Raw genomic sequence first — 26,806 nt, forward strand, 5'->3', positions numbered from 1 at the left:
ACTCTGACTGGCGTGAGGTGATACCTGAGTGTGGTTTTGATTTGTATTTCCCTGATAAGGAGCGACGCTGAACATCTTTTCATGTGCCTGTTGGCCATCTGGATGTCTTCTTTAGAGAAGTGTCTATTCATGTTTTCTGCCCATTTCTTCACTGGGTTATTTGTTTTTCGGGTGTGGAGTTTGGTGAGCTCTTTATAGATTTTAGATACTAGCCCTTTGTCCGATATGTCATTTGCAAATATCTTTTCCCATTCCGTTGGTTGTCTTTTAGTTTTGTTGGTTGTTTCCTTTGCTGTGCAGAAGCTTTTTATCTTCATAAGGTCCCAGTAATTCACTTTTGCTTTTAATTCCCTTGCCTTTGGGGATGTGTCGAGTAAGAGATTGCTACGGCTGAGGTCAGAGAGGTCTTTTCCTGCTTTCTCCTCTAAGGTTCTGATGGTTTCCTGTCTCACATTTAGGTCCTTTATCCATTTTGAGTTTATTTTTGTAAATGGTGTGAGAAAGTGGTCTAGTTTCAACCTTCTGCATGTTGCTGTCCAGTTCTCCCAGCACCATTTGTTAAAGAGGCTGTCTTTTTTCCATTGGATGTTCTTTCCTGCTTTGTCAAAGATGAGTTGGCCATATGTTTGTGGGTCTAGTTCTGGGGTTTCTATTCTATTCCATTGGTCTGTGTGTCTGTTTTTGTGCCAAAAAAAACTTTTTTTTAAACATCATGGTATAAAGGGAGTATATGTGCATGGTCAGAAGCACTAAGACCCTGGGGTAGTTCTGCTTAAAGCAGTAGGAGGTGGGGCGCCTGGGTGGCTCAGTCGGTTGAGCGTCCGACTTTGGCTCAGGTCAGGATCTCACAGTCTGGGAGTTCGAGCCCCACGTCGGGCTCTGTGCCGACAGCTCGGAGCCTGGAGTCTGCTTCCGATTCTGGGTCTCCCTCTCTCTCTGCCCCTCCCCCGCTCATGCCCTGTCTCCCTCTCTCTGTCAAAAATAAATAAACATTTAAAAAATAATAATAATAATACAAATAAAGTAGAAGGAGGCAGCTCTAGCTGAGAGGTTGCAGGGAAAGGTAAAGCTAACAGATGGAAAGATCGTGCCCCTCGCTGGTGCGGAGGGCATCCTGGAGCACTTGTGTGGTGTCGTAAGGCCAGGACTAGAGTCTGCGTCCGCCCCGCCAACCCTGATCCCCGCCATCCATCCATGAATGCAGGTTTGGAAAATGAGTCCAGAGGGAAGGAAGGCTTCTCCCCAAGGTCTGCCACAATAGCGAAGCTGGCCTAAGACGCTCTCTCCACACCTCCTTTCACCTTTAAGCCTCAGTCCCACCCTTCAGCCCCAGTCAGAGGGATGAGAGAAAAGACAGGAGGAAGCATCCCAAGAGAGGCCTCCTCCATGTGGCTGGGCCTTCTCGGGAGGGCACCATTCCTGCTAATCATGATTCCTTGCCCCTGGCTGGTGCTCCCTCTAGAGATCTAGAGGTCAGAGCAGATTTCTTGAGAGGGGGTCAGGTATAGAGTGTAGGGGAGGGCAGTGTCGAGCAGAATCCTTCATTTTAGGTCCCGCACGACCCATGAGCTGCTGGGCCTGTGAAGAAAGCCCGAAGGGAGGTATGCGGGACTTCCCAGAGTCACCGGTCCAAGAAATGCCTTTTCAGGAGCGTCCCTGCAGGCAAACTTTCAGGGTTTCACGGACCAACAAGACCTAGGGCAGCGTCGTGTTCGGGGGTGGCACCAGCACCCTGGCTAGACCTACAGTCGCGGCCTGGTGTGAGAGCCTCTCCGGCACATCTGAGGGACTCTCCGCCGTCATGGGCCGCTCCAACTTGTCACCCTATCAGAGTCCTGGGGTCGCGTGCCTGGTGCTCCAGCCTGCCATTACTGTGGGTCACAGCCTCACAGACGGCTTCCCGAAGTCACAAGCTGGGCCGGCCTCCGCACGGTCTCACCGAACTGGCCGCGATCCCCGAGCGCACCTCCTCACCCAGCCCCTGCATCCCTAAGGGCAGAAAGAGAGGAGGAGGGGATCTCTCGGTGCCGGACCACTGCCCGATTTCCAGCGTGCCTAGCCTGATTTCTGTCTGCCCTTGCGTGTACACGTCGCTGCTCCTGTCTCCTGGGCGTGCAGCTCCCACTTTTTCTGTGGAACAACCATGAACGTGAGCCTTTGAGCAGCCTGCCCGGGGCCTCTCTCTAACTCTCCTTCTCAGCATCTCCAGCTCTTGGCTGCTAATTCTCTGCTGCGATGAAAGCATAAATTGCCACCTAGAATGAAACACAACACCCAGCAGGAGTAGACGTTCTGGCCTGACCTCGAATGTCCATCGCCCACGGCGGTAAGACCGTTCTGAGGGTCTGTGACGGTCTCTAATCCTGATCCTATATTTCAAGTGGAATTGTGTGCAAATGGTCGGTATCCAACACAAACGAGGCATCAGCCCAGCCTTTGGCATGAACCAACTCATTAAATATAAAATCAACACAAGTAAATGGCTCTTAAATCTCACTGACACAAAGCTTGGCAGGTCCTCTGAGATTCTAGGGGTCATTGGAACTTCTCTCTCCAGACAGGAATCTTCCTCCCACCCTGAGGGGCAGAAGGGGACCCCCGACAAACGACGGTGTCCGCATGCCCCCTCCATTCGAGGGCTGCTCTGCACCACAGACAACGACAGGGTCTGCAGGAAGTGTGGCCTTTGACACAGAATGGGTCGCTGGGGAAGTGGATGTTACTATTTACAAAGGGCTAGAAATTCAGGCGAAGGCATTCGGCTTGCCACCGATCACAAATCCCTAGGAACAGCTACCGAACCAACCTTGAGTTTGTCACTGGTGCGTAACTATTGGCTGTTCTCAGAGTCAATCTTCACATGGTTCCTGAACTCCCGGCTGCATTGCACCACGGGTTCCCAAGGTCCCGTTCGTAACGTTACTTGCCGAACTCTTATTTTTGCCTCAGTCTACCTGTAGTTTCAGCACAAAGTGGATTTATCAGGGGAAGGTGACGGGCCAGGTGACCTGACCGATCGCTTTCGCTCTCTGCTCCGTGCCAAGGGTGCAGAAAACAAATTGCAGCGAATCACCAACCAGAAAACACACATAGATGCACCTGTTGACTTCCAAGGTTACCTCGGAGCTGGGCCAGATTCCAGCGATTACTAACCTCTTTTATAAAACCGACGTGGAGAACGCACAGCTTTTGGTGAAAAGCGCGTTTGCTTGACAGCCCATCGGAGATGGGTGTTCGCCTGGGGAAGCTGTGTGTGAGCAGCTCCATCTGTAAGAGACCCAGCTCCGGTCGGGCGGCACAATTACCGGCTTCGCCCACTCACATCAGTCAGGCTTCAAAGTCCGATTTTTTGTGCCAAGAAGTTAGTAAGACCTGAAGCGAGTTAGAGTAGCTTCCGTTTATTTACAGTTTGGGAACATTTTTTCACGATTTAGTCAGCTTCCTAAGGACAAAACAGCAGTGAAGGATATGGTTCCTCAGCTCTTAGAGCTAAATCATTAGAAAGTAGAAAGATTAGATAGCGGTTTTTAATGAACTGACATGATTTCCTCTTCTCCTTCGAAAGGTTTTCAGCGGCCCATTCCAAATCACAAAATCACGCTTCTTCTCATCCACGGACTCCAGAACTTTCTCACCCTGAATTTGAGGAGGAGGACCCAGCCATGAGTTGATGAGACCAGCAAGGATCCCAGGGGGCTTTGTGACAACAGAGCCACCCTCCTGAGAGCTTTTAGGAAATCAAATACTTACAGCTGAGAAGCAGAGAGTACCTGGAGGGTGTCCCCACTTCCTTAAAAAAAAAAAAAAATCAGGGATAGAAAATTAAAACCCAATCACAGGTATTTTTTTTTTTCCCAATCTTTTCCACAGCATGGGCTAAGCTATCATTCGCCACCACCAGGGGGCGAAATCTTTCCGCTTCTTTTTGCTCATCCGCCAAGAGGGGCGCCACTATTTCACTGGGCAACATTTCACAGCGTCTCAGACAACAGCAAACCGGCGGTCTTCCCCTCTCTGGGGCTACCGCCCACTCTTCTATGTTGGGAAAAACGTTTGGATCACTAATGAGATGTACTTGACATTTGTCTCAAGACAAGGAAGTCTGTGTCTGTCTTGCTTTCCACGTGTTGCCTGTGGGCGTCTGCCAGCAATGGCTGTTCTCAGTGGTTGACTTTGCACCATGACATTTCTGCTGTTCTACAGCCCAGAAGCACTGCGTGCTATTGAAGGATCCATCCAATCCTGTGGACGTTGTCTGAGAAGAAGTGCCAGTTCCATGATGATCTATAAGAGGTTGACATCTTAAGTGTTTCCTGAAGATCAGGGTCTTTATGCCTCCTCAAAACGTAGTCCAGGGCTTGGGGAGAAAAGGGATGTGACACTCCAGCCTTATCTAGGGAGCTATGTCATTTCCATTGCATTCTTCCAGAACATTCTTCACACTTCCCCACTCTTCCTCTTTCTCTTCTCTTTCCTCCGGAGTGGTAATGAGACGATGGAGGTTAGCCCTCTGGATAGGTGAATGGAAAAGGGGAACAGATTCCACAATCACAGTTAAACAAGGGATTTTCGGTGTTCTGCCTTGTCATTTAAGTGCCTTGCAGATGTCCTACTAAGCTCTCAAGGACTTATTTCTTTGCCTTGTGCACTGGGACCCTGGGAAGGACTGAGGCACAAAGAAGTCTAAAAGGCAAAAAAAAAAAAAAAGAAAAAAAACCCCGGAAGTCACAGACCCAAAGAAAATGCTGAGGTATCGGTTCCACAGGCGTGCTTCCCAGCGTCTCTGACGATATCTTTTTTCAAGGTATCTGATATTCCAGGACAGGATTCCTGTCACTGGCCCAGCAGGTACACAGGATCTCCCACTCTGACTGTCCCTGGGTTTTCCAGAACAAAATACTGCCCAAAGAGAGGCGATTTTCCGTATAGCTTTTGCTCAGAAGGGTCACACAGGCGATAACTGCAATGGGAGAAAGAGCATGATGAGTCTTGGCCGAAGAAGCAAGAGCTCAAATGGCCTCTTGGTTCTTCTCAGCTGAAGTCAATGCCCACCCCCCTCCCCCACCCTGTCCCCAACCCACAGCCACCGGGGCCCGGCTCCAGACAGCACCAACCCCATCAAAGTCTGACAGGACGGCGCCTCCTGGAGTCGTGCGGGCAGCAGCCCACCCGGAGCACAAACTCTGACAGGCACCCAGCCCCCCACATCTTTTCTCCATGGAATGTTCCCTCTGACGGCCTTACGAGATGAGGCACTCGGGACGTTCAGACACCCTTTACCAGCTTCCTTTGCCCCAGGCGGCTCTCCTCCCGGCTCCCCCGTGTCTGTCACTAGAACCACCTGTCCTACCAGCCCCTGGGCGTGGAGCCCCGGGGTCATCTAGTCCACCTTGCCCCTCACCTTCCGCTTGTCCCTAGCTGCCAAGTCCTGAGCTTCTTCCTGTGCCACGGCCTCGCCTTGGCTCACTGCTTCTCCGGCCTGCCCTCGGCATGCTCAGACCATTGTGACAACTTCCCAACCCATCTCTTTTCCTCGTTCTCCGACCGCCACCCCCCCCCCCCCCGAGCGGGGCTTCCAATTCATGGTTGGGACGAAGCTATGCCACTTCCTTCCTTTTGCTCTGGTCTTGTCGTTCCCAGGCCCAGAAACTGTCAGTGGCTCCCCGATGCCTAAAGATAGCATTCCAACTCTTCAGCGGGGCGTGCAAGGCTCTCTACCTGGCCCCAGCAGCTTCTCCAAGCCTGTCACCCCTCTGCCCTTTACATGAACCTGTGTAGCTCTCCAATGGACTACTAAATGTCCTTTTTTTTTAATGGGGGGGGAGGGGCAGAGAGACAGAGGGAGAGAGAGACTCTTAAGCAGGGCCCATGCTCAGCACAGAGCCTGACTCGGGCGGCGGGGCGTGATCCCACGGCCCTGGGATCATGACCTGAGCCGAAATCAAGAGTCGGAGGCTTAACTGACTGAGCCACTCAGGTGTCCTTTCTCCATGTCTTTTCATCTTGCTTTGCATTTTACTGGCTCAGAGACTCCTGTGGGACACCACCCCTCGTCCACCTCCCCGTGCGTTATAATTCTACCTTTTCCTCAAGGCCTAACTCAAATGCCACATCTCCTAAGAAGGAAGCCCAGGATCCCCCAGCCAGGAGTATCTTTCCCACCCCCGATTTTCCCTGCCGGCTCCTGGAACATTCACATGCCTTGTCCTATAGTCAAGGCACACGTCTATCTGTCTGCAAGATTGGTGGGGGGGGGGGGGGTCCCCGGAGAGCAGGGACTGTGGCAAACTCCCTTGTACTGCTCACAGGTCACCCGTGACCCACAATCATTCGTTGAATGGATGAACGTGTTGGTGAGCAAAACCCTCTAGTCGAATCAGTATGAACATCTTCGTCAGGCCGAAAACACGAGCAGCACAGGAGGGCACAGGGGCAGATGTGTGGGAAGAACGTGGTGAGATTCTCCTCTTACCCCCCTGAACCGGGAGAAAGTTTTCCTCCAGTTTCGTACTTAAGCTAACTCCAATTTTACATCACCTTCTTATTTAAAACATTTTTTTAGAGAGAGGGAGAGAGGGAGGAAGGACGGGAGCAGGGGAGAGGGGCAGAAGGAGAGAGAGAGAATCTCAAGCAGGCTCCCCACTCAGTGCAGAGCCCGGTGTGGGGCTCGATCCCACGACCCCGGGATCATGACCTGAGCCGAAATCGAGAGTCGGATGCTCAACAATCGACTGAGCCACCCAGGCGCTCCAAAACATTCTGATAGAAAACATTAATTTTATTCTACAGTGCTTTAAAAAGAAAAGAAAAAAAAAAAAAAAACGTTTGTGGCAACCCGGTCCTAATTTCGTTCATCGGATCAGAGGGGGCAGATGAGCCACTGGACAGGGTCAAATTCAGAGGCTCCTCGCCAGGCTGCAGGCACCTTGCCTGACCGGCTCACTGCCAAGGGCGCCTGAGAACCGAGGTCTGGCCCCTCCACCCACAGTCACTAGGCTTCCTACCCATGGTCATCTATATTCCTTGCGAGTGTGGACACAGGCCTGGAAAAACTGAGTGGGTTGCTATTAAGTCTTCTACACAAAGGTTTGGCCATTCATGGGTTTCACCTGCCTTCTCCCATCAACCACTCACATATACACTCACTCCCCCCACCAGGTAACTTAGAGCGCAGGGCCCCTTGCAGCCTGGCCCCCTCAAACAGCGCAAAACGGGGCAAGAAGGTTGGTTTGTACAAGCGCAGGTTTGGTCACCTGGTTCGCAGGCGGCAGTCCATTTCGGGGCCTCGGAATCGAAACAGGAAGCGCTGTGGCAGCGGGTCGAGCCCTCCAGGGCTCCCCTACAACCCTCCCCCACTCTTGTCCCACCTTCCGGTCCCTTTAACACGGTCCCCCCTCCCCTCCCCGCAGGGACGCGGGAAGACCCCATAAACGAGTTTATCGGCGACCCCTTGTGGGCATGAGTGGGTACTGCAAGCGGTCTGCAAATTCATGTGCACACCGAGCTTTGTTCAACAGACGGCAAACAGAGTGCTGTATCTTGTGGGGATCGCCTACGATTTTTCTTCCCCGCATATGTAATTTTTGGTGGGGATGAATAAATTGCAAACGCATTTAAAGGTTCCTTTCTTAATGCATTTTCCTTTTTTCATGAGTAGGGAACCTACAACTTCTCGAACGAGCAGGAGGTCCAAGCCCCCGTGTTTAACTTCAACAGAGGTCTCCAAACTGCAAGGGTAAGTGTGACTGGAAACGCTGCCACCTGTAAAGTACGTGCACCGGTGCCGGCTGCTGCCCATTATCACTGGCCCAGTCTGCTCGTTTACTGGTCAATGCCCAGGCCGTGGCTACAAGCATGGTCTCTGGTCACCTCTGGGTCCCCACCTTGGGGCACAGGCCACTTCTGATACCTCACAATCCACTACCTCAATGGCCAGGGTAAGAATTAAAGAGCACTGGGGGGCACCTGGGGGGCTCGGTCGGTCAAGTCTCCCGACTTCAGCTCAGGTCATGATCTCACGGTTCCTGAGTTCGAGCCCCACATCAGGCTCTGGGCTGACAGCTCAGAGCCTGGAGCCTGCTTCGGATTCTGTGTCTCCCTCTCTCTCTCTGCCCCTCCCCCACTCTCTCTCTCTCTCTCTCAAAATATAAATAAATGTTTAAAGAAATCTTTTTTCTTAAAGAAAAGAATAGTTCCATCTCCGTATTTTCCCACCTCCCCTCCTCCTCTGTGCCTCCCGCTGTGAACTTTTCGCAGGCAAAGGCTCCCCTGGGTTTGGCCCACGGATGGTCCGCAGCGCCTGACCTATTTCTTCTCTCGTGGCTCTGCCACCTGCATTCTGCCAGCGGGCGCCAGGCCTCCGCGGGTGAGGCTGGCAGACAGGTCTCCCCGCTGGGGACCAGCAGGCATCACACCCCAGGGCACCTGAGGACACGGCAAAACGCAAAGCAGTCTGGCGTCGGAGCGACGTGCCCGAGAGCGGGGAAGGTGTTCTGGACGCTACTGTTTGCTTTGCTTCGCTTCCCGTGATTTACGTCCCAAGGCCGGGCCTCTCTCTTCCAGATTTATGGCCACCTGTCCCGGGGAGAGCATAAATTACTACCTCTATGGCAGCTCCAATCCCCGTCAGAGACAGGGAAAGACACCTAGGTGGGCTGCTCCCTCTCCGGGGGGATTAGGAGCCATGAGGGGGGTTGGGGGGTGCTGGGCTGCAGAAAGCCTGCAGACCATTGGGAGAGCTGTGCTGGTTCCCGCGACCCCCGCCTGCTTGTCCTCACTCCGTGTGGGGGTCAATTATCCTCCTTCTCTAAACACAGATTCCCGATGCAGGAGGCTGTTCCCACCAACAGAGACACTTCCTAAATCCAGAGGGAGGGGGTGACAGACACCAAGTCACGTGATGGGGGGGGAGAGAGAACAGGATGCACAGAAAAAGGGTGAGGGTCAATTCCTACAATCGCTCAGCCGGTCTGCACACAGAATCATCCAGAACTGTCCTACACGGCTTGTTTCAGAGGGAAGAACACCCATGGCCTGCACGAGAGGGGGACCGGCCGGCGCTCGGGAACCCTGGCTCCCTGGACAGGGCTCTTTCCCCGGCCACCTGCCCCTCTCCCGGCAGCTCCTTTACGGCCACAGGAAGTAGGAAGACCAAGTTCTGCTTTGTTCTGCCGCTGAATGAGTGAGTGCGTTTGGAGGCATAGCTGGTCTGTCGTTGCTGCTTCTCAAAACCCCACCCCCCTTACTAATATTCCAACACACATAGTATTTATTATTACAGCTCCCAAACATGCACACAAGTTAAAAGAATTTTATAGCGAACACCCACTTACCACCTGGACACTACATGTAACACTTTACTGTATTTCCTTCATCCCATTGTATCCATCCCTCAATTCATTATATGTACATTTTTGCATTTGCAAATAATTCCCGGACATCAGTGAACTTCACCTCTACACAGTTCAGCTGGCATATCATGTCCTAGAGTTAAAATTTTCGTTACTTTTTCTGGGGTGGGGGGGGAAATGTACATGCAGTGAAATATACAACTCTCAAGTATGCTATGATATTACGTTCTTCTTTAAAGTTTATTTTATTTTTGAGAGGGAGAGAGACAGCGCACAAGTGGGAGAGGGGCAGAGAGAGAGAATCCCAAGCAGACTCCGTGCTCACAGTCCAGAGCCCCCCACGGGGCTCGATCTCACGAACCCTGAGACCATTACCTGAGCCAAAATCAAGAGCTGGACGCTAACCAACTGAGCCACTCAGATGCCTCTATCATATTAAGTTCTTAATATTAGGTAATAAATATTAAGTTAAAGTGAGAAAGTTAATTAATGTTGTTTTGAGCACTGAGGAATCCACAGTGCCCCTCAAAATGATGAGAGCTGCCTTGGGCTGTCTGTACCTCTCTTGGAATGTTCCTGCAACTCTACACCCAGCAGTGGGAACCCAGGTGAAAAGCAGCCATTTGCTATTCACTTCAAGAATACCTCTCCCGGGGCGCCTGGGTGGCTCAGCCGAAGCGTCCGACTTCGGCTCAGGTCATGTCGTGGTTCGTGAGTTCAAGCCCCGCGTCGGGCACTGTGCTGACAGCTCAGAGCCTGGAGCCTGCTTCAGACTCTGTGTCTCCCTCTCTCTCTGCCCTTCCCCCACTCACACTCTGTGTCCCTCTCCCTCAAAAATGAATAAACATTTAAAAAGAATTTTAAAGACTGCATATAAAAATATTTTTTTCTCATAATTCCATCACCACAAGAGCACCTCCATTCATGTTTTTGTTTATAAATTTCTAGTCCTGGGGGCGCCTGGGTAGCTCGCTTGGTTGAGTGTCCAACTCTCAATGTCAACTCAGGTCACAATCCCAGGGTCATGGGATTAAGCCCCATGTCAGGCTCCAGGTTAAGCATGGAGCCTGCTTGGAATTTTCTCTCTCTCTCTCTCTCTCTCTCTCTCTCTCTCTCTCCCTCTCTCTCTCTCTCCCTCCCTCTGCCCCTCTCCCCCACTCACTCTCTGTCTCTCTAAAGGAAACAAAAAACAAAACAAAACCTTCCAGCCCTTTATTTACTCATGTGCCTTTATATATTTTAAAAAGTAAAATCAAATAAAAAAAGAAAAATACATACTATTTCGTTATCAGCTTTTAAAACTCAGTGTTATTTTAACTCTCTTTCGATGCCATTTAAACTTATCTCTGTAACTGTATCTTTCACTTAAAATGTTTTATTATGAATACTTTAAAGTTAACATAAAAGTAGAAATGCTGATGGGGCACCTGGGTGGCTCAGTTGGTTGAGCGTCTGACTTTGGCTCTGGTCATGATCTCACGGTTCGTGAGTTCCAGCCCCACATCACACTCACTGCTGTCAGCCCAGAGCCTGCTTCAAATCTTCTGTTCCCCTCTCTCTGCCCCTACCCCACTCTGTGTGTGTGTGTGTGTGTGTGTGTGTGTGTGTGTCAAAAATAAATACACATTAAAAAAAAAGAAATGCTGCTATGAATGCCCATATAATTATCACCCAGATTCTATTTATCAAAGTTTTGACACAATTTTCCATGTGACATTTTTTGTGTGTGTGTGCTGTAGTAATACACAGCACATCCCAGACATCATGTCATTTCCCCTAATTACTTCAACACCCTTCTCCAAAATATATGTATCTATCTTATATCACAGTGCCATTATCACACCTAATAAACATTTGGTATCATCAAATACTCAGTTCCAAATTCGCCAAAATATCTAAACAGTGCACTTCTTAAATCGGTTCCTTTGAATCATGAATTCTAAATGAGAAATATAATTATTTATGCAAGGAGACATTCTGGGAACCATGGCACCCAGGAATATCTCCCCAATTACCCAGTCACTAGGACCCCCCTCGGCTTCAAGACTATGTGTTCGTGCTATTTTCTCTGCTTCCCAGAGACATTAAGGTGCCTGCTCCTACCTCTTCAGGGTCTCCAGCGGCTCCTTCCTGCTCATGACGCCAGTGTCTGGGTCCACCGTGGTTAAAATGCACCTGGACACACACACACACACACACACACACACAGCATCATACAAGGGACAAAGCAGGCTGACCTCGGCCCTCCCACCGTCTCCACTCCGGGGGTGGAAGGAAGTGCCTTACCTGGAACAAGCCGTTACTCTTTTCAGTATGACGTCACCAATAAGAAGCTCATCCCAAGAATCCTACGGGGACAAAGCACAAAATTCATAGGGGCACTTCCGAGCCTTAGCTGTGACACATCTGTGTAGGGACTTCGCATGAGCTGACACCTAATGAAGCCACTTATACCATAGATGGGAGACTTTTACACCAGCCCCGAGAAGCCACACACCCTCCTGTCCTCTCTCTGCCTGTGACAGTTTGTGCCCCTATAGTGAAATGCTCCCTCTGCTCTCACTGATAAAACTGCAGTTGAAATTCATCTCCCTGAGCGCCTGGGTGACTCAGCCGGTTAAGCGTCCAACTGCAGCTCAGATCATGATCTCGTGGTTCATGAGTTCAAGCCCCGCGTCGGGCTCTGTGCTGTCAGCACAGAGCCTGGAGCCTGCATCGGATTCTGTGTCTCCCTCTATCTCTCTGCCCCCCTGCCACTTGTGCTCTCTCTAAAAAATAAATAAATACACTTAAAAAAAAAAAAAAAGAAACTCACCTTCCTGACTGATCCCATTGGACTCAAGGAGGAGCGAATGGAGGGGTTGGGATTGACAGAGGGTGTGGGTGACAGAAAGGATACGGACAGGGGGTCACTCTAAACTATGCATGCCTCTGCTGGACCTAGATCCTTAGGACACTGATACTTTCACCTTGGATCTCCCCTTGCAGATACGAACAAATCAAGAGTACTCCCCACACCCTTATGTGCTCCACCGCAGGGAGCTTCTCAGGCATTTGCCCACAGCCTGGGTCACTGGTGCCTACTTTTCAGGACAAATAAAATCAATGGACTAGCACCCCCTCGAATCCAGCAGGGGAGACAGGGCATACACACAGGAAAAGTTAATGATCAATATATTCTTGAGGGTTCCAGAAAATTCGAGAGAAAGCAAAAATTGGAGAGAAACCCACTACACAGGCAAGAATTGACCTGGAGGTTCTAGAAGAACAAGCCCTCAGGCTGCTCTGGTCAGGGGAGGTTTTAAGGAAAAGATAGGATTTGAATGGAACCTTCCAGAACAGAGACTTTGGAAGGCACAAAAGAAGGGTGAGGAGACTGGGGAAATAATTAGAAGGAAGACACTGAAGAGACATAGAACATCTAATCATAGTCCTGAACTTCTTACCCTGGGAGAAGTGCCAGCTGCCTCAGGGCTGAAGACAAAAATTCATGAGCTAAAACCAACCTGCCCTGTCCGGTGTGATCACAAGCCAGAGACCTGGAGACTCAGAAATTTAACTCTCAGAGTGCATATCATTCTTGCTATATGTATTGCAACTGGTTTTTTAATGTTCTTATTTTTGAGAGAGAGAGAGAGAGAAAGAGCGCGCGCGCGCGCGTGCGCGCGCGCACAAGTGGGGGAGGGGCAGAGAGAGAGAGGGAGGTATTGCAGCTTTTAAGCATAAAATGGGTCTCTTAACCGCAGGTCCACAAAAGCTGGGCCCCTGGGGTTAGAGAAGCCCCAGCCTGTTCTGTGTGTGTTTGTCCACCAGGGGGCACCATGGTCATAAAAAACATAAAAGATCCAAGAGAAGAGAAATGTGGGCTCTGTTAGGAAATTAATTAATTACTAATTAATTTATGTGCACTAGAAACTGTTGGGGATCGAGTCACAGATAAATAAGGTAAAAAATTCCATAATAAGGAAAGCCAGAGATGTAAGCGGGTCCAAGCCCTGAGCCCTGTGATACTCGGGCCTTGAGCAGACCCCTAGCGGCCCTGTCATCTCCCAATCCGTCGGTGCTAACAACATCCTTGTGGTCACCTAACACCCTGCATTCACCACCTTCGTTGCCTATCTTGCTGGCCTGTTCACAATCTGATCGCCTTAGGAGAAACAACCATGTTTCTTCAATCCTGTTTTCCACAGTGCAGGGGACCCAGTGGGACTAACTCATCGTGCAATGAGTGACATACGACTGTAGTCAGTTAAGTGTCCAACTCTTGGTTTCAGTTCAGGTCACGATCTCATGGTTTGGTGAGTTCGAGCCCTGCATGGGGCACCACCCTGACAGCGTGGAGCCTGTTTGGGACTCTCCTTCTTCCTCTCTCTCTGCCCCTCCCCCACTCGGCTGTCTCGGTCTCTCTCAAAATAGATAAATAAACTTAAAAAAAAAAAAAAAGAGTGACATGTTATTATAAAATGAGCTCAGCCACAGTGTTGTATTAACATCCAATTTAAAATGTGAAATGTTCCCAGCTAGGAAACACTCAGAGTTATAAAGAAATGAGGGCCTCTAAAACAAGATTCAGTTCAAACAAATGTAAATCTGAGGTCCTACTCTGAGAGAGCTGTCTCCGCTCATTTTATCTACATCTGACCATCTCAGAACTTTGGGGCAGGAAACGTCATCAACATGACCCAGGGCACAAGGATCGCAAAGGGGAAGGAAGCTTAAAGTTGGTCACAGTTGGGGGAATGCCTCAGTCAGGCTCCTTCACTCTGATTATAGGAAAGAGACCATCCCCCACCTCTCTATGACACTTTCTAAGAGCTTTTCCACAGATTGGTATAGACCTTGATTCTTACAGCTGCCATCAGGGGAGCTGAAATCATCTGCCTTTTACAACTGCAAGAAGCAAAGGCCTTGAGGGGTTCAAGGACTTGTCCAGGGTCAAACAGCCACTTATTGAAGCAGGTGGATTCAAACCCAGGTGTCCTAACCTCACGTATGCCCCTTAGAATGCTCAGAGTTCCTTTGGCACATGGTACTGTCTGGGTTCAAGACCCAGCTCCTCCACTTTGTGCCACGGGATAGCCTCAGGCGAGCCAGGTCACCTCCCCAGGCCTCTCCCTTCCTCCTTATAAAAAGGGAATAATGACCTTCACCTCCCCAGGCTGCAAAGCACAGTGTGAGCATTAGGTGGAAGCCACCACCCTTTTCCTTTTTCTGAGAAGGAAAACCCTCAGGAGAAACTGCTTTCCTGGCCTCAACTGGTACAAGACAAATATCAAGGAGACGATCAAAAGCAACCAACACTGATTTTCCCCTCTTGTCTGAGTCCAGCTGAACTGTGCTGGATGTGAACAAGGACAGATGAGCTCCCTTGTCACAGTGGAACGTGGAGGGACAGCCCAGGGCAGGCTCTCGGGGACAGCGCACGTTTCCCGCCTCATACTAGAAGCTGACCTGCCATCTTTGGAAAGCGTGGCATGTTTAGAGCGTTTGACGTAAAACATCAGAAGTGGATTTGGAGGTACTTTTACTGCCCGTCACTGACTGATACTGCACTTATACTTTTTACGAGTTACCTTAGCCAACCTGACCCTTTGACAAACCTGTAAGGTAATCCTAGGCAGAAAGGATCACTCCATTCTCCAGGCAGGTACACAAGCCTGCACAGAGTCATGTAGAGGCCAGCAAGGAAGCTGGAGGCGGACCTCAGAGCCTCGGGTTTGAGTGTGGGCTTCCGTTTCCTAGATTGCTTCTTTCAGCACACCTAGCTCCGTCCTCACAGTAAGACGGAAAGGCAGAATCCGTCTCCCTGAGTATAAGGGAGTAAGACTCAGTCACTTGGACTCAGTTCTTCCCCTGCCCTTTACCTCCACTTTCCATCTACAAACACCCACCACCAGAACTCCGGAATTCCCATCTGGGAGCTGGTGCCTCTGTCAAGTACCCACATCTGGATGGTTGCCACTCACCAAGCCTCTAGGCCACCGACCTCTGCCTTCATGGTCAACAAGGGAAAGAACCAATGAAATATCCAAAGACAATGACAAAGGTAAATCTGCTGCCAGAATCATGTGACACCGTGGAAGCCCTTCATGCTAAGCCACAGTGCAGGCATCTGAGGGCAGATTGAGGGTGCACTGGAAGACTTTTATAGGCCATCCAGCTGGGGAACCCCACCCCCGACGCTGCAGCAGCCATACTGTAAATGCCTATCTTTCCCCAGGGACCATCAGTTGAACAGGAAAGCTAACTTCAACAAGACATGAGTATACCCTGCCTTTGTTCCATGGCCCACACACATCACGTATTTTATGCTACATAAATTTGGCTCAAAAACCAATCTACCTACTGGGAATTATGCTGAGAAGTCTCAGACCCTGAACTGCTCCCTGTACACCAGCACCTCCACTTCATCTATATCTGTGTCCTCCGTGCTGATGTCTGAACTAATAAGGCGCTCAAGAACTCGAAAAACTGAATGGACCAGCATACCACCAATAACGCATGAATCCTTTGGAATAATCTAAAGCAACATCAAAGAATTTCATACCTTAAAAAAAAAAAACAAAAAGTTAAATCCAAGGAAAGGGCAAAGGAAGGCATCCTGTTACCTCTGCATAGACACCACACCCGGAAATGACGATATTGGGCCTGAAGTTAGCCACTTTAACTTTCTTCTCCAGCCTGGAGTTGAGATCTGCCAAAGATGCCTCAGAGAGAATCAAGAAGGGGCTGGCATCTGAGTATGCAATCTGGGAAGGAAACAGAAGTGGTTAGAACGTGGCACACAGAGGTCATATGTGGTTAGTTCCTGGAACCCTCCCCTCCCCAGTTCCCAGGGGAACACACACACACACACACACACACACACACACACACACAGTATTTCTAAGTATTTCTTTAGTTCTTTATATAGAAAAGTCACAGCGGTTCAGAAGTCTTAAAGAGCCTTGCAGATAATAGGAATTACATGATGGAATGAAAAAAAAACGTGGCCTTGGGATCCTAAAGCTGCCACTGGCCAAGTCCCCTTGAGGAAGTCACTCCACCTTTCTAAGGCTCAACTTCTCCGGTGCTGATGAGCTTCATGACCTCATTATGGATGATAAAAATATTCCCTGATTCCACGGATACCTATTTTGATGCCTCCTGCATATCAACATCAAGTACTTTTACTGACCATATATGTAATTTTTTTTTAACGGCCATAGGAATTGTGCTACCAACCCCTCCTTTTACCATGAATCCTTACATTCCTATAAGGGTCAACTTAGTCACTTTAAGTCTGTGGATCTCCATGCCCACACTCTTTTGCCCAACCGTGATCTGACCATTGCAATCACACCGTAAAAAGGTTGAGCTCCATATACAATTACAGAATAGAATGGAAAAGTTTTGAAACCCTGTTGGCACTGGAAGGCTTACATAAATAGGAAGGTAGATGGCCATCAGGAAAATGCAAGAGTCCCCCAAATCAAGAAACACAGAGGAAGTTCCCAAAGGAAGGGCTTTAATTTTGCCTGTTCCTTAGAATCCCCAGCTGCTGTTCAGGCCAAGCTTCCTGGGACTTGCCTGGCAAAATGACAGAGCAGAGCTCGGCGATATGCTGCCCTGCCCGATGGGCTGCACATGACTGCTGTGCACTCCTGAGGAAGCCTGCCTTCCACAGGGCACACCGAAGGCCAAAGCCAAGGAATGCTCCTCTGACCTGGTCTGTGGGCTGGAACACATCCATTATTTGGTGAGAACTTCTCGGTCGCATGTGAGGCTCATAGTGCACCAGGCGGTAGGGCTGTGTCTTCAGGAAGCTAGTAATCCACTGGGCCGCAGCCTCCCCACAGTCCCTGCCCTCGATCTCCAGGCCGTGCACTCTGCAGGGAGTGGCAGGAGTAAAGACTGGTCATGGCTCTGAAAACATGGGACACCCTACCATGGCCTACACATATCAAAAAGCTGTGATGTCTTGGGGCAGCTGGGTGGCTCAGTCAGTTGAGCATCCGACTCTTGATTTCAGCTCAGGTCATGATGCTAAGGTGGTGGGATCAAGTTCCATGTCGGACTCCATGCTGAGAATGCAGCCTGCTTAAGATTCTCTCTCTCTCTCTCTCTCTCATTCTCTCTCTCTCTCTCCCTCTGCCCTTCACCTACTCATGCTCTCTCTCTCTCAAATTAAAAATTTAAAAGAAAGAAGAAGAAGAAGAAAGAGAAGAAGAAGAAAGAAAAGCTGTGATGTCACTGTGATTCTTTAATTATCAGGAAACATGATTTTAGCCTGGTCCTGCCTCTGAACCACTGTGTAAACACAAATGAAGTCACAGTTTCCAGCCTTGCTTTATCCAGGTTTACAATAGAATGATACATGCCTGTGCCTCCCTATCTGGAAGGAATGCACGGGAGAATAAAATCAGATCGGATGTTTGAAAAGCTACTGAGTTCTCCAGAGGAAAACAAATGCATCAGTATCAAGTAAACTCAAAATTACTACAAAATCTGGCTCACGCAGCTGGATAGCAGCCAGAAGTCTTTATTAATAGGGTCCGGCTATATTTTACCGGTATGATGATAATACAACTAGACTCAGCAATGTATGTGAAAATGTTCTATGAAATCTAAAACAGTATAGATAATACTCATAATCTAATTTGGGAGCGCCTTGGGTGACTCAGTCAGTTAAGCACCTTGGTTTCAGCTTGAGTCATGATCTCACAGTTCAGGGGATCAGGCCCTGCGTGGGGCTCTGTGATGATAGCGTGGAGCCTGCTTGGGGTTCTCCCTCTCCCTCTGTCTCTGCCCCGTCCCTACTTGCGGGCTCTCTCTCTCTCAAAATAAATAAGCTTAAAAATAATAAAATCAAATTAATTAATTAAATTAATTTAATTAAACTAAAAAGATAAAATTTGCATCAAAACATGTCCCATTATAAAATAAAAACAGGGGACACCTGGGTGGCTCAGCCGGTTGGGTGTCCGACTTCAGCTCAGGTCGTGATCTCACAGTTTGTGGGTTTGAGCCCATGTCGGACTCTGTGCTGACAGCCCAGAGCCTGGAGCCTGCTTTGGATTCCACATCTCCCTCTCTCTCTGTCCCTCCCCTGCTCTCACTCTGTCTCTCAAAAATAAATAAACATTAAAAAAAAATTTTTTTAATAATAACAATAATAGGGACCCCTGGGTGGCTCAGTTGGTTAAGCGTCCAACTTTAGCTCAGGTCGTGATCTCACAGTTCGTGGGTTCGAGCCCCGAGTCGGGCTCTCTCTATGCTGACAGCTCAGAGCCTGGGGCCCACTTCAGATTTTGTGTCTCCCTCTCTGTCTGCTCCTCCCCTACTTGCATTCTGTCTCTCTCTGTCTCTCAAAAATAAATTAACTTAAATAAATACATAAATATAATAATAATAATCTAATTTGATTTGATTCCTACTAATAAGCATAGGATTTGAAGTCTTCCCCGCTCTCCCTGATATACAGCATGCAGGACAGTATGGGAGTTATACGTATCTCACAGCTGCAGAGAGGAAAGAAACACTTCGGATAGGCCAGTGTTTCTAAAGTGTAGGACCACTGCTACTGTGGGTATTCAAGACAATGGTAGTACTTGGGTACAACAGGAAAGAATGGTGAACTGCACAGAGAGAAAGTAATTCTACTCAGTTTCATGATAGGAAGTCCCGAATGTCCAGCAACACATGATAATAATCTCTTTCTAAAAAGGAAAAACAGACCTCAGGTCCAGAAACCTCTACGGGCAATAATTTCTAGCTAGAATTAGGTAACATTCCATTTATAGCATATTTATTATTTCAGTTAACTCCTCCACCTGGAAAGTTGTCTAGGTATCCCTATACTGTTCCCTTTTTAAATAAATGCATTTAAGGTTTGTTTGTTTGTTTGTTTTTAAGCTGAATCAATTGGAAGAAAAACATTACGTAAATACAGTTGACCCTTGAACAACATGGAGGTTAGAGGTGCCAACCCCCCACGCAGTCAAAAACCCACCTAGAACTGATGACTCCTCCAAAATGTAACTACGCAGAGCCAACTGTTGACTAGAAGTTCCACAGTAACGTAAACAGTTGATGGACACATATTTTGTGTGCTCTATGTATTACATACCATATTCCTTCAATACAGTAGAGAAAAGAAAATGTTACTAAGAAAATCTTAAAGAGGAAATGCATTTATAGTGCTGTACTGTATGTATTGAAAACAATCTGCATGTAAGTGGACATGGAGAGTTCAAACCTGTATTATTCAAGGTTCAACCGTGAGAGAGGTGGTCTGTGACCAGCATGAATCACGGTTGTGTTGTGCAAATGCCCGACGTTTGAGAAAGAGGAGTCAGGTAGACCTACTTGGGTGTGAATCCTGTTCCCACAAATGACAAGCCCAGTGACCTTGGAGGATATTTCTTACTGTGCCTTAGTTTCTTCATCTATAAAATGGGGATATGGGAATGCAAGCTGGTGCAGCCACTCTGGAAAACAGTACAGAGGTTCCTCAAAAAATATGGAGGTTCCGAAAAATAGAACTACCCTACGACCCAGCAATTGCACTACTAGGCATTTATCCAAGGGATACAGGTGTGCTGTTTTGAAGGGACGCATGCACCCCCATGTTTATAGCAGTACTATCAACAATAGCCAAAGTATGGAAAGAGCCCAAATGTCCATCGATGGATGAATGGATAAAGTAAATGTGGTATATATATGCAATGGAGTATTACTCGGCAATCAAAAAGAATGAAATCTTGCCATTTGCGACTACATGGATGGAACTGGAGGGTGATATTACTCTAAGTGAAATTAGAGAAAGACAAAAATCATATGACTTCACTCATACGAGGACTTTAAGAGACAAAACAGATGAACATAAGAAAAGGGAAAAAAAATTAATATAATAACAGGGAGGGGGAAAAACATAAGAGACTCAAATATAGAGAATAAACAGAGGGTTACTGGAGGGGTGGTGGGAGGGACATGGGCTACATGGGGAAGGGGCACTAAGGCAGCTACTCCTGAAATCATTGTTGCACTAGATGCTAACTCATTTGGATGTAAATTTTAAAAAATAAAAAATAAAATTAAAAAATAATAAAAATAAAACAAAAACAAAAACAAAAAAAATAGTAAAATGGGGATAAAATCACAACCTTCTTCTGAGGGTCAGGGATAATCTATACAAATAGATACAAATCCCCCAAAGCAATTCTCAGGTTTCGGGTGTGCTCAGTAGATGGTAGTAATCACTCTGGTTTTGTTTTATTGTTTTGTTTTGTCCAGTTATTTCAGGTGAGCTTTCTTCATTGCAGTCTCTTACGATCCTTCGTACTTCTGTGGTGTCAGTTGTAGTGTCTCCTCTTTCATTTCTGATATCATCTGAGTCTGCTCTCATTTTAAAATGTTAAAATGCATATTAGGGGCGCCTGGGTGGCTCAGTCGGTTAAGCGGCCGACTTCGGCTCAGGTCGTGATCTTACGGTCCGTGAGTTCCAGCCCCGCCTCAGGCTCTGTGCTGACAGTTCAGAGCCTGGAGCCTGCTTCAGATTCTGTGTCTCCCTCTCTCTCTGACCCTCCCCCATTCATGCTCTGTCTCCCTCTGTCTCAAAAATAAATAAACTTTAAAAAAATTTTTTTTAAATAAAAAATGAAAAAAATGCATATTAGGACACCCTCAGGATGAAACAGTATGCTAACATGAAAACTGTTATTTTGAAGATTTTTAATAATATGAAAAGGTACTCAACATATCAACTTAAGAATATGACATTAATTGTGTATTTTTATATTTTTATATTATTTTTACATTGTTTCTTTCCAAGTATGAGCTACGAAGACAGAAAGAAAACAACGGAATATTATTTATAGTTACCTCACAGGTTTTTGTTGACTCCCTTTTTTTAGTTTAGCATTTTGCAATTTTTCAACTATGAATATGTATTATGTTTATAATAAAAAAATCATCAAAATTAAAATAAGAACGTATCAGGTCTAAAACTCTAAGACAGTGTCGAAACTATACTCGTATTGCATCTTATAAGCTTCTTGGGGTCTTCAGATACTTTTCAGCTAACTCAGATCTATATTTTTTTGCTGTGATGTTACTTTCTATGATAGGCTTGGCCTACATAAAAACAAAATGCATTCACAATGCATTTTATTTTATTTTATTTTATTTTATTTTATTTTATTTTATTTTTTAACGTTTATTTATTTTTGAGACAGAGAGAGACAGAGCATGAACGGGGGAGGGACAGAGAAAGAGAGAGACACAGAATCGGAAGCAGGCTCCAGGCTCTGAGCCATGAGCCCAGAACCCGATGCGGGGCTCGAACTCACGGAACACGAGATCGTGACCTGAGCTGAAGTCAGACGCTTAACTGACTGAGCCACCCAGGCGCCCCACAATGCATTTTAATTCAACATGCAGACACTGTGGCAAGAGTAGAATTAGACCAAATTCTAATTTTCCCATAATGGGACAAAAAGTCAACTCTAGACATGAGCTCTCAGAAGCGAAGCTAGTTTTCCTACACTAATCGCTTCCTGGCAGTCCTTCTAATGTTGGGGAACGAGCCTCTGTACAGAGCGACCTCCTGGCTGAGTCTGTGCCCTCACTACATGCAGACCCCTGAGCACGTGTGGCTCAGATCACTCTTCTGGACGTAGGTGTCTTTTCTGTCTAGAACTTCCTTTCATTAGTACCAAATGTCATAGTTCACAAAAACATTTGCGACTTCTTTCCTAGGTGTGGAAGGTTCCCAGTCTTTCCAGGCAAAATAGGGCAAGTCCTACGGTAATGGTAGATCTAATCTCAACTCTTCCTGGACATTTTCCACTGTCACTCCCACCCCATTTTTGTCCTTTATCCTTATTTCTCTCTCGCTGACATGTGAATACGCTTTTTTCCCATGGTTTTCTACATAGGACTTCTACATAGGACTTCTCTGTCTCTCAGCCCCACACTAACACACATTTCTGAAGCTGCTTCCTTTTATTTTTAAGTTTATTTACTTATTTTGAGAGAGAGAGAGAGAGTGGGAGAGAGTGCATGTGCACACACAAGCAGGGGAGAGGCAGAGAGAGAGAGAGAGAGAGGGAGAGAGAGAGAGAATCCCAAGCACACTCTGTGCCAAGCAGCACAGAGCCTGATGTGGGGCTCGATCCCAAGAACCGTGAGATCACAACCTGAGCCAAAATCAAGAGTCAGATGCTGAACAGACTGAGATACCCAGCTGCCCCTTTTCCTTCTTTCTTTTTCTTTCTTTCTTTCTCTTTCTTTCTTTCTTTCTTTTCTTTTTTTTTTTTTTTTGAAGCTGCTTCCTTGTTCCTCTTTGTTTTACATCATCATGATGTTGAGGACTTGGCCCTACATACAGTATGTTCTCAATCAATGGTTAATTATCACCAGTGTCTTTTTCTCAGGACTCCTCCTAGTTCACGCTCCCTTAAAACTGCGTGAATAAATACTCACGCAAGGAGTACGACACACCTTTCCCTTACCTGCACTTGTACACGGCATTTGTGGCAGGTGTCTTGATGGGCAACAGCAGGTCCTTCGTGTAGGCTGCACTGAGGGTCAGGGCATCGCCCTCGCAAGTCAGGGAAATCAGGACCAGACGGGGTTCCTGCCGAGCAGTGACCATGTTCCCCTTCTCGTTGACCACAAGCCAAAACCTGCCATGTTCAAAACCCAAGAGATGCGTGGCCCACTGTGAAAGGCATCCAGTCACTGCGGGAGCTCCGGTCATGCACAGTCCTCTTTCATTTCCTCCCCGTAAGCCTAGTGTGTGTGTGTGTGTGTGTGTGTGTGCGCGTGTCTGTCTGTCTGTCCTAAACATCAACTCAACAGCACAGCAAGGCTGAGTCTGTCCCTTTATTTCAAAGGGTTTGGTAACCACTCAAGCATCCAATGTATATAATCTCTTCAGAACCTGCGGAGCTCCTTGATGGCACAGAAATCAAAGACGTTATCATACTTTCATCTCAACTGCGAGAAGGTCTGACCACTTTCGTTAAACGTGCCCCGAGAGACGACAGGAAACGATTTCCCGGAAAGACTTGAAGGGCACACGGAAGGAAGCACAATAACGAGATTGTGGCTCTATTGTTCTCAGAGCGTGGACTTCCGCAGAGAAGCACACGAGGCCACTTCTACCTTGCCAAATCCACCCCCGCCTTTTAAAACATTAATGTTTCAATATTCAGGGCTGTGGATGCTGCAATTTGCTCAAAGGTCTATTGTCACCACGGACGATGTTTCTTCTAACCCAATACTCCTGACCTAGAGGTACTTCCAAGAAAAAAAAAGATACATGGAGAGATCAGAGCAACAGTAAACTGTCTGGGGGTGCGGGGCGGGGCGGGGGGGGGGGGGAGGGGAGCCATTCGTACGGGTTATTTCTCAGCTGCCTAGGAAGCTGAATATATTGACATTTTGATCATTTCTCACTGGGTCGAGTGACTACAGTTATAGAAGTGAGCTCGAGCTCTTGGAATCCACAGACATAAGATTAAAAGACGGCAAATACATTAGGGCATTAAAGCTCCTGTGCGCCACCCCCAGTGGGTCATCATGGTTGAGATGTTTCAGCTACACGAGAAAAATAAGGTTAATGGAAGCCCTTCCCTGAACCGCCTGCCTATCGGCCCTCATCCTGGACCCAGTCAGAGCTCTGCCCTGCCCCAGATCCTTGCTCCCAGCACATGAATAGTCTTCTTCGTGTAAAAATTCTTCCAGGTGATGATGGCGGTCTGATCTTTCTAAACTACAAATCTAGGGGCGCCTGGGTGGCGCAGTCGGTTAAGCATCCGACTTCAGCCAGGTCACGATCTCGCGGTCCGTGAGTTCGAGCCCCGCGTCAGGCTCTGGGCTGATGGCTCAGGGCCTGGAGCCTGTTTCCCATTCTGTGTCTCCCTCTCTCTCTGCCCCTCCCCCGTTCATGCTCTGTCTCTCTCTGTCCCAAAAATAAATAAACGTTGAAAAAAAAAAATTAAAAAAAAAAAAAAATAAACTACAAATCTAGAAAATTCCACCACCACCACCCCCCCCCCATGACAAATCCCTCCATGGTTCCTGCTTACAGGATAAAACCCTGAATCTTCAGCAAGGCAGGCAAGGCCCTTCATAACCAGCTGCTCACCAGCCATTCACAACCCCCTGCGCCCTCACGCAGGCCAGCTTTTTAAATGTTTTTCATTGTGGTAAAATATATGTAACATTAAATGTCTGGCATGCTCCTCGGTACATCCAAAAGGATTGAAAACAGGGGAGATACGCATACCGTGATGTTCACAGAAGCAATGCTCACAACGCCGAAAGATGGAGGAAACAACCCAGTGTCCATCAACAGAAAACAGATTTGTTTTCTTAAATGTGTTCTTAACTATCTTAGGTGCACAATTCTATGACCCTGGGCACCTTCACAATGTTATGCAACCATCACCACTATCTATTTCCAAAACTTTGTCGTCACCCCAAATAGAAACTTTGAACCCATTAAGCAATAACTCCCCCTTCTCTCTCCTCTCCCCTGACCCCCTGGGAAACTTCAATCCACATCCTGTCTCTATGAATTTGCCTACTGCAGATATTTCATATCATTAGAATCATATACTATTCGCCCTTTTGTGTCTGGCTTATTTCACCTAACATAATGCTTGTAAGATCTATGCTGCAGTGTGAATCAGAACTTCGTTCCTTTTTGTGGCTAAACACTATTCCCGGGTGCGTCTATACCACATGTTGTTTATCCAGTCATCTGTGGATGGATATGTGGGTTGATTTCACCCTTGGGCTACTGTGGGTGATGCTGCAGTGAACGCTGGTGTACTTGTATCTCCGTTTTCAGTCCCTTTCGGTCATTCCCTCAGAGGGCACTAGCCTTTCCCCCAGTATACCTTCCCCCCAAGTCTGGGGTTTTTACCCTCCTGGCCACCCCAGAGAGTTTCTGGGGCTCCTTCTCTGTGCTCCCTGGCACTGGTCACACGGAGTCCTCTATGCCCCTCACTTCTCCTTCAGGCTTGCCGGTACCATGATGACAAAAATAGCGCCTGCCACAAATGCCAGCTCTTGTAATTATTTATTATCGTATGAGCTCAGAAAATACTCTCAGTCGGTACAGCACAACACCCTTTGCCTCCGGGGCCTACAAAACAAATTCAATACATTGGACCGTCTTTCGGAGTTGGTGACCTCTGTACAAACCATGAAATATCTAGGATTCTCGCTTTGCTTCCAGAAGCAAAGATGCAGAGCTCACCACTCACGTATGTCGTGAATGGCCCTCCGCCTCTCTGCTGCAAGGCGGGGGGAGGGGCGGGGGCGGGCCACAGCCCTCCCCCCTGCCCAGTTCTGGGTTACTTGCAGGAGCTGAGGGCTCGTCTGGAAGGAAAGAGCTTGATGCGCAGCCTTAGAGAGGCCCCGGGCTGGCCTGACGCCAGACCCGGAAGAGAACAAAGCCGCTCGCTCCGGGCCGTTGCAACCTTCGCTGAACCCCAGGAATGCACGCAGATCGTGACTACCCTGATAGGCCATTAATAAAACGACCCTTCACAAAGCACCCACGTGCTAAACAAAACAAGAGTCCTGGCTCCCCCGCTGGGTGGCGCGGAACCCCAGTTCCTTTGTTCATAAAAAGAGTGCTTGCGCGCATTAGGGAAACAGAGGCAATAGCACTTCTCCGGCCGCAAGAAGCTTAAGCTTCAACAGCTGTCCTTAGGGGCGGTCCGCCTGGGTGCGCCCTTTGAGGGCCGCGCTCCGCCGCCCCAAGTTTCCCCCAAGTTCTCCAGAGACAGTTTAATGAAACTAATGTGGCGGGGACCAATCCCTGGAAGCTCGCCGCCTCTGCTAGATGGGGTTGAAGAAGTTGGCGGGCACGCGACAGACACCTGGGCGCCCCGACCACTGCCCGGCAGGAGCGCAGACGTGAAAGCGCCCGTGGGAGGTGGAAATGCAGCGGTCTCGGGGAAGCGGGTCGGGACACTTGGGCCCTGGGTCTCGGGCCCCTGGGGTCGGCTGTTGGGACGTAGTTGCCCCTCGTTCTCTTTGTCCTTGCCCCATCGAAAGGGAAGGAAGGACCTGCTGGCGGACTCTGCAGACCGCCCCCGCCCCCGCCCGAAGCCCTCCCCGCGCATCCCCGCCCGGCTCGGCCCTACCTGTCCCGCAGGTGGCCGCAGCGCAGCCCCAGGGCCGTGCACTCCGCCGCGCTCACCGCCACCCCCTTGCAGGACTTGACCGGGTAGATCCAGAGCTGCGCCACGGTGCCCACCTGCTGCAGCCGCCGGCGCCGCCTGGACCGCGCGCGGCGCCAGGCGACGGTCCCCAGCGCCACGGCGGCCAGTCCCAGCGCGGTCACCGCGAGCCAGCCGGGCCGGGGCTGCGCGGGGAGGCGCGACGCGGGGAGGCCGAGGCGGCCCAGGGCCGACGAGCCGGCGGCGCCCATGGCGGAGCGGGCGCGGGCGCGG

At 48.6% G+C, this 26,806-nt stretch overlaps 1 protein-coding gene across 1 annotated transcript; it reads right to left on the reverse strand.

The window, feature by feature from the left end:
- Positions 1–961: 961 nt before the first annotated feature.
- MTARC1 (mitochondrial amidoxime reducing component 1) lies at positions 962–26,784 on the reverse strand. The gene is made up of 7 exons (XM_047076548.1): positions 26,498–26,784; positions 22,844–23,017; positions 17,056–17,218; positions 15,959–16,099; positions 11,637–11,698; positions 11,454–11,525; positions 962–4,960 (listed from the first exon to the last, which is right to left on the reverse strand). The coding sequence occupies exons 1-7, from the start codon at positions 26,782–26,784 to the stop codon at positions 4,834–4,836; spliced, it is 1,026 nt and encodes a 341-aa protein (XP_046932504.1). The 3' UTR covers positions 962–4,833.
- Positions 26,785–26,806: the final 22 nt, after the last annotated feature.

Source organism: Lynx rufus, unplaced genomic scaffold (assembly GCF_022079265.1).
Source record: "Lynx rufus isolate CCGP_SWC_20201006 ecotype Redwood Valley unplaced genomic scaffold, mLynRuf1.p SCAF_15, whole genome shotgun sequence".
NCBI classification, from domain to species: Eukaryota; Metazoa; Chordata; class Mammalia; order Carnivora; family Felidae; genus Lynx; species Lynx rufus.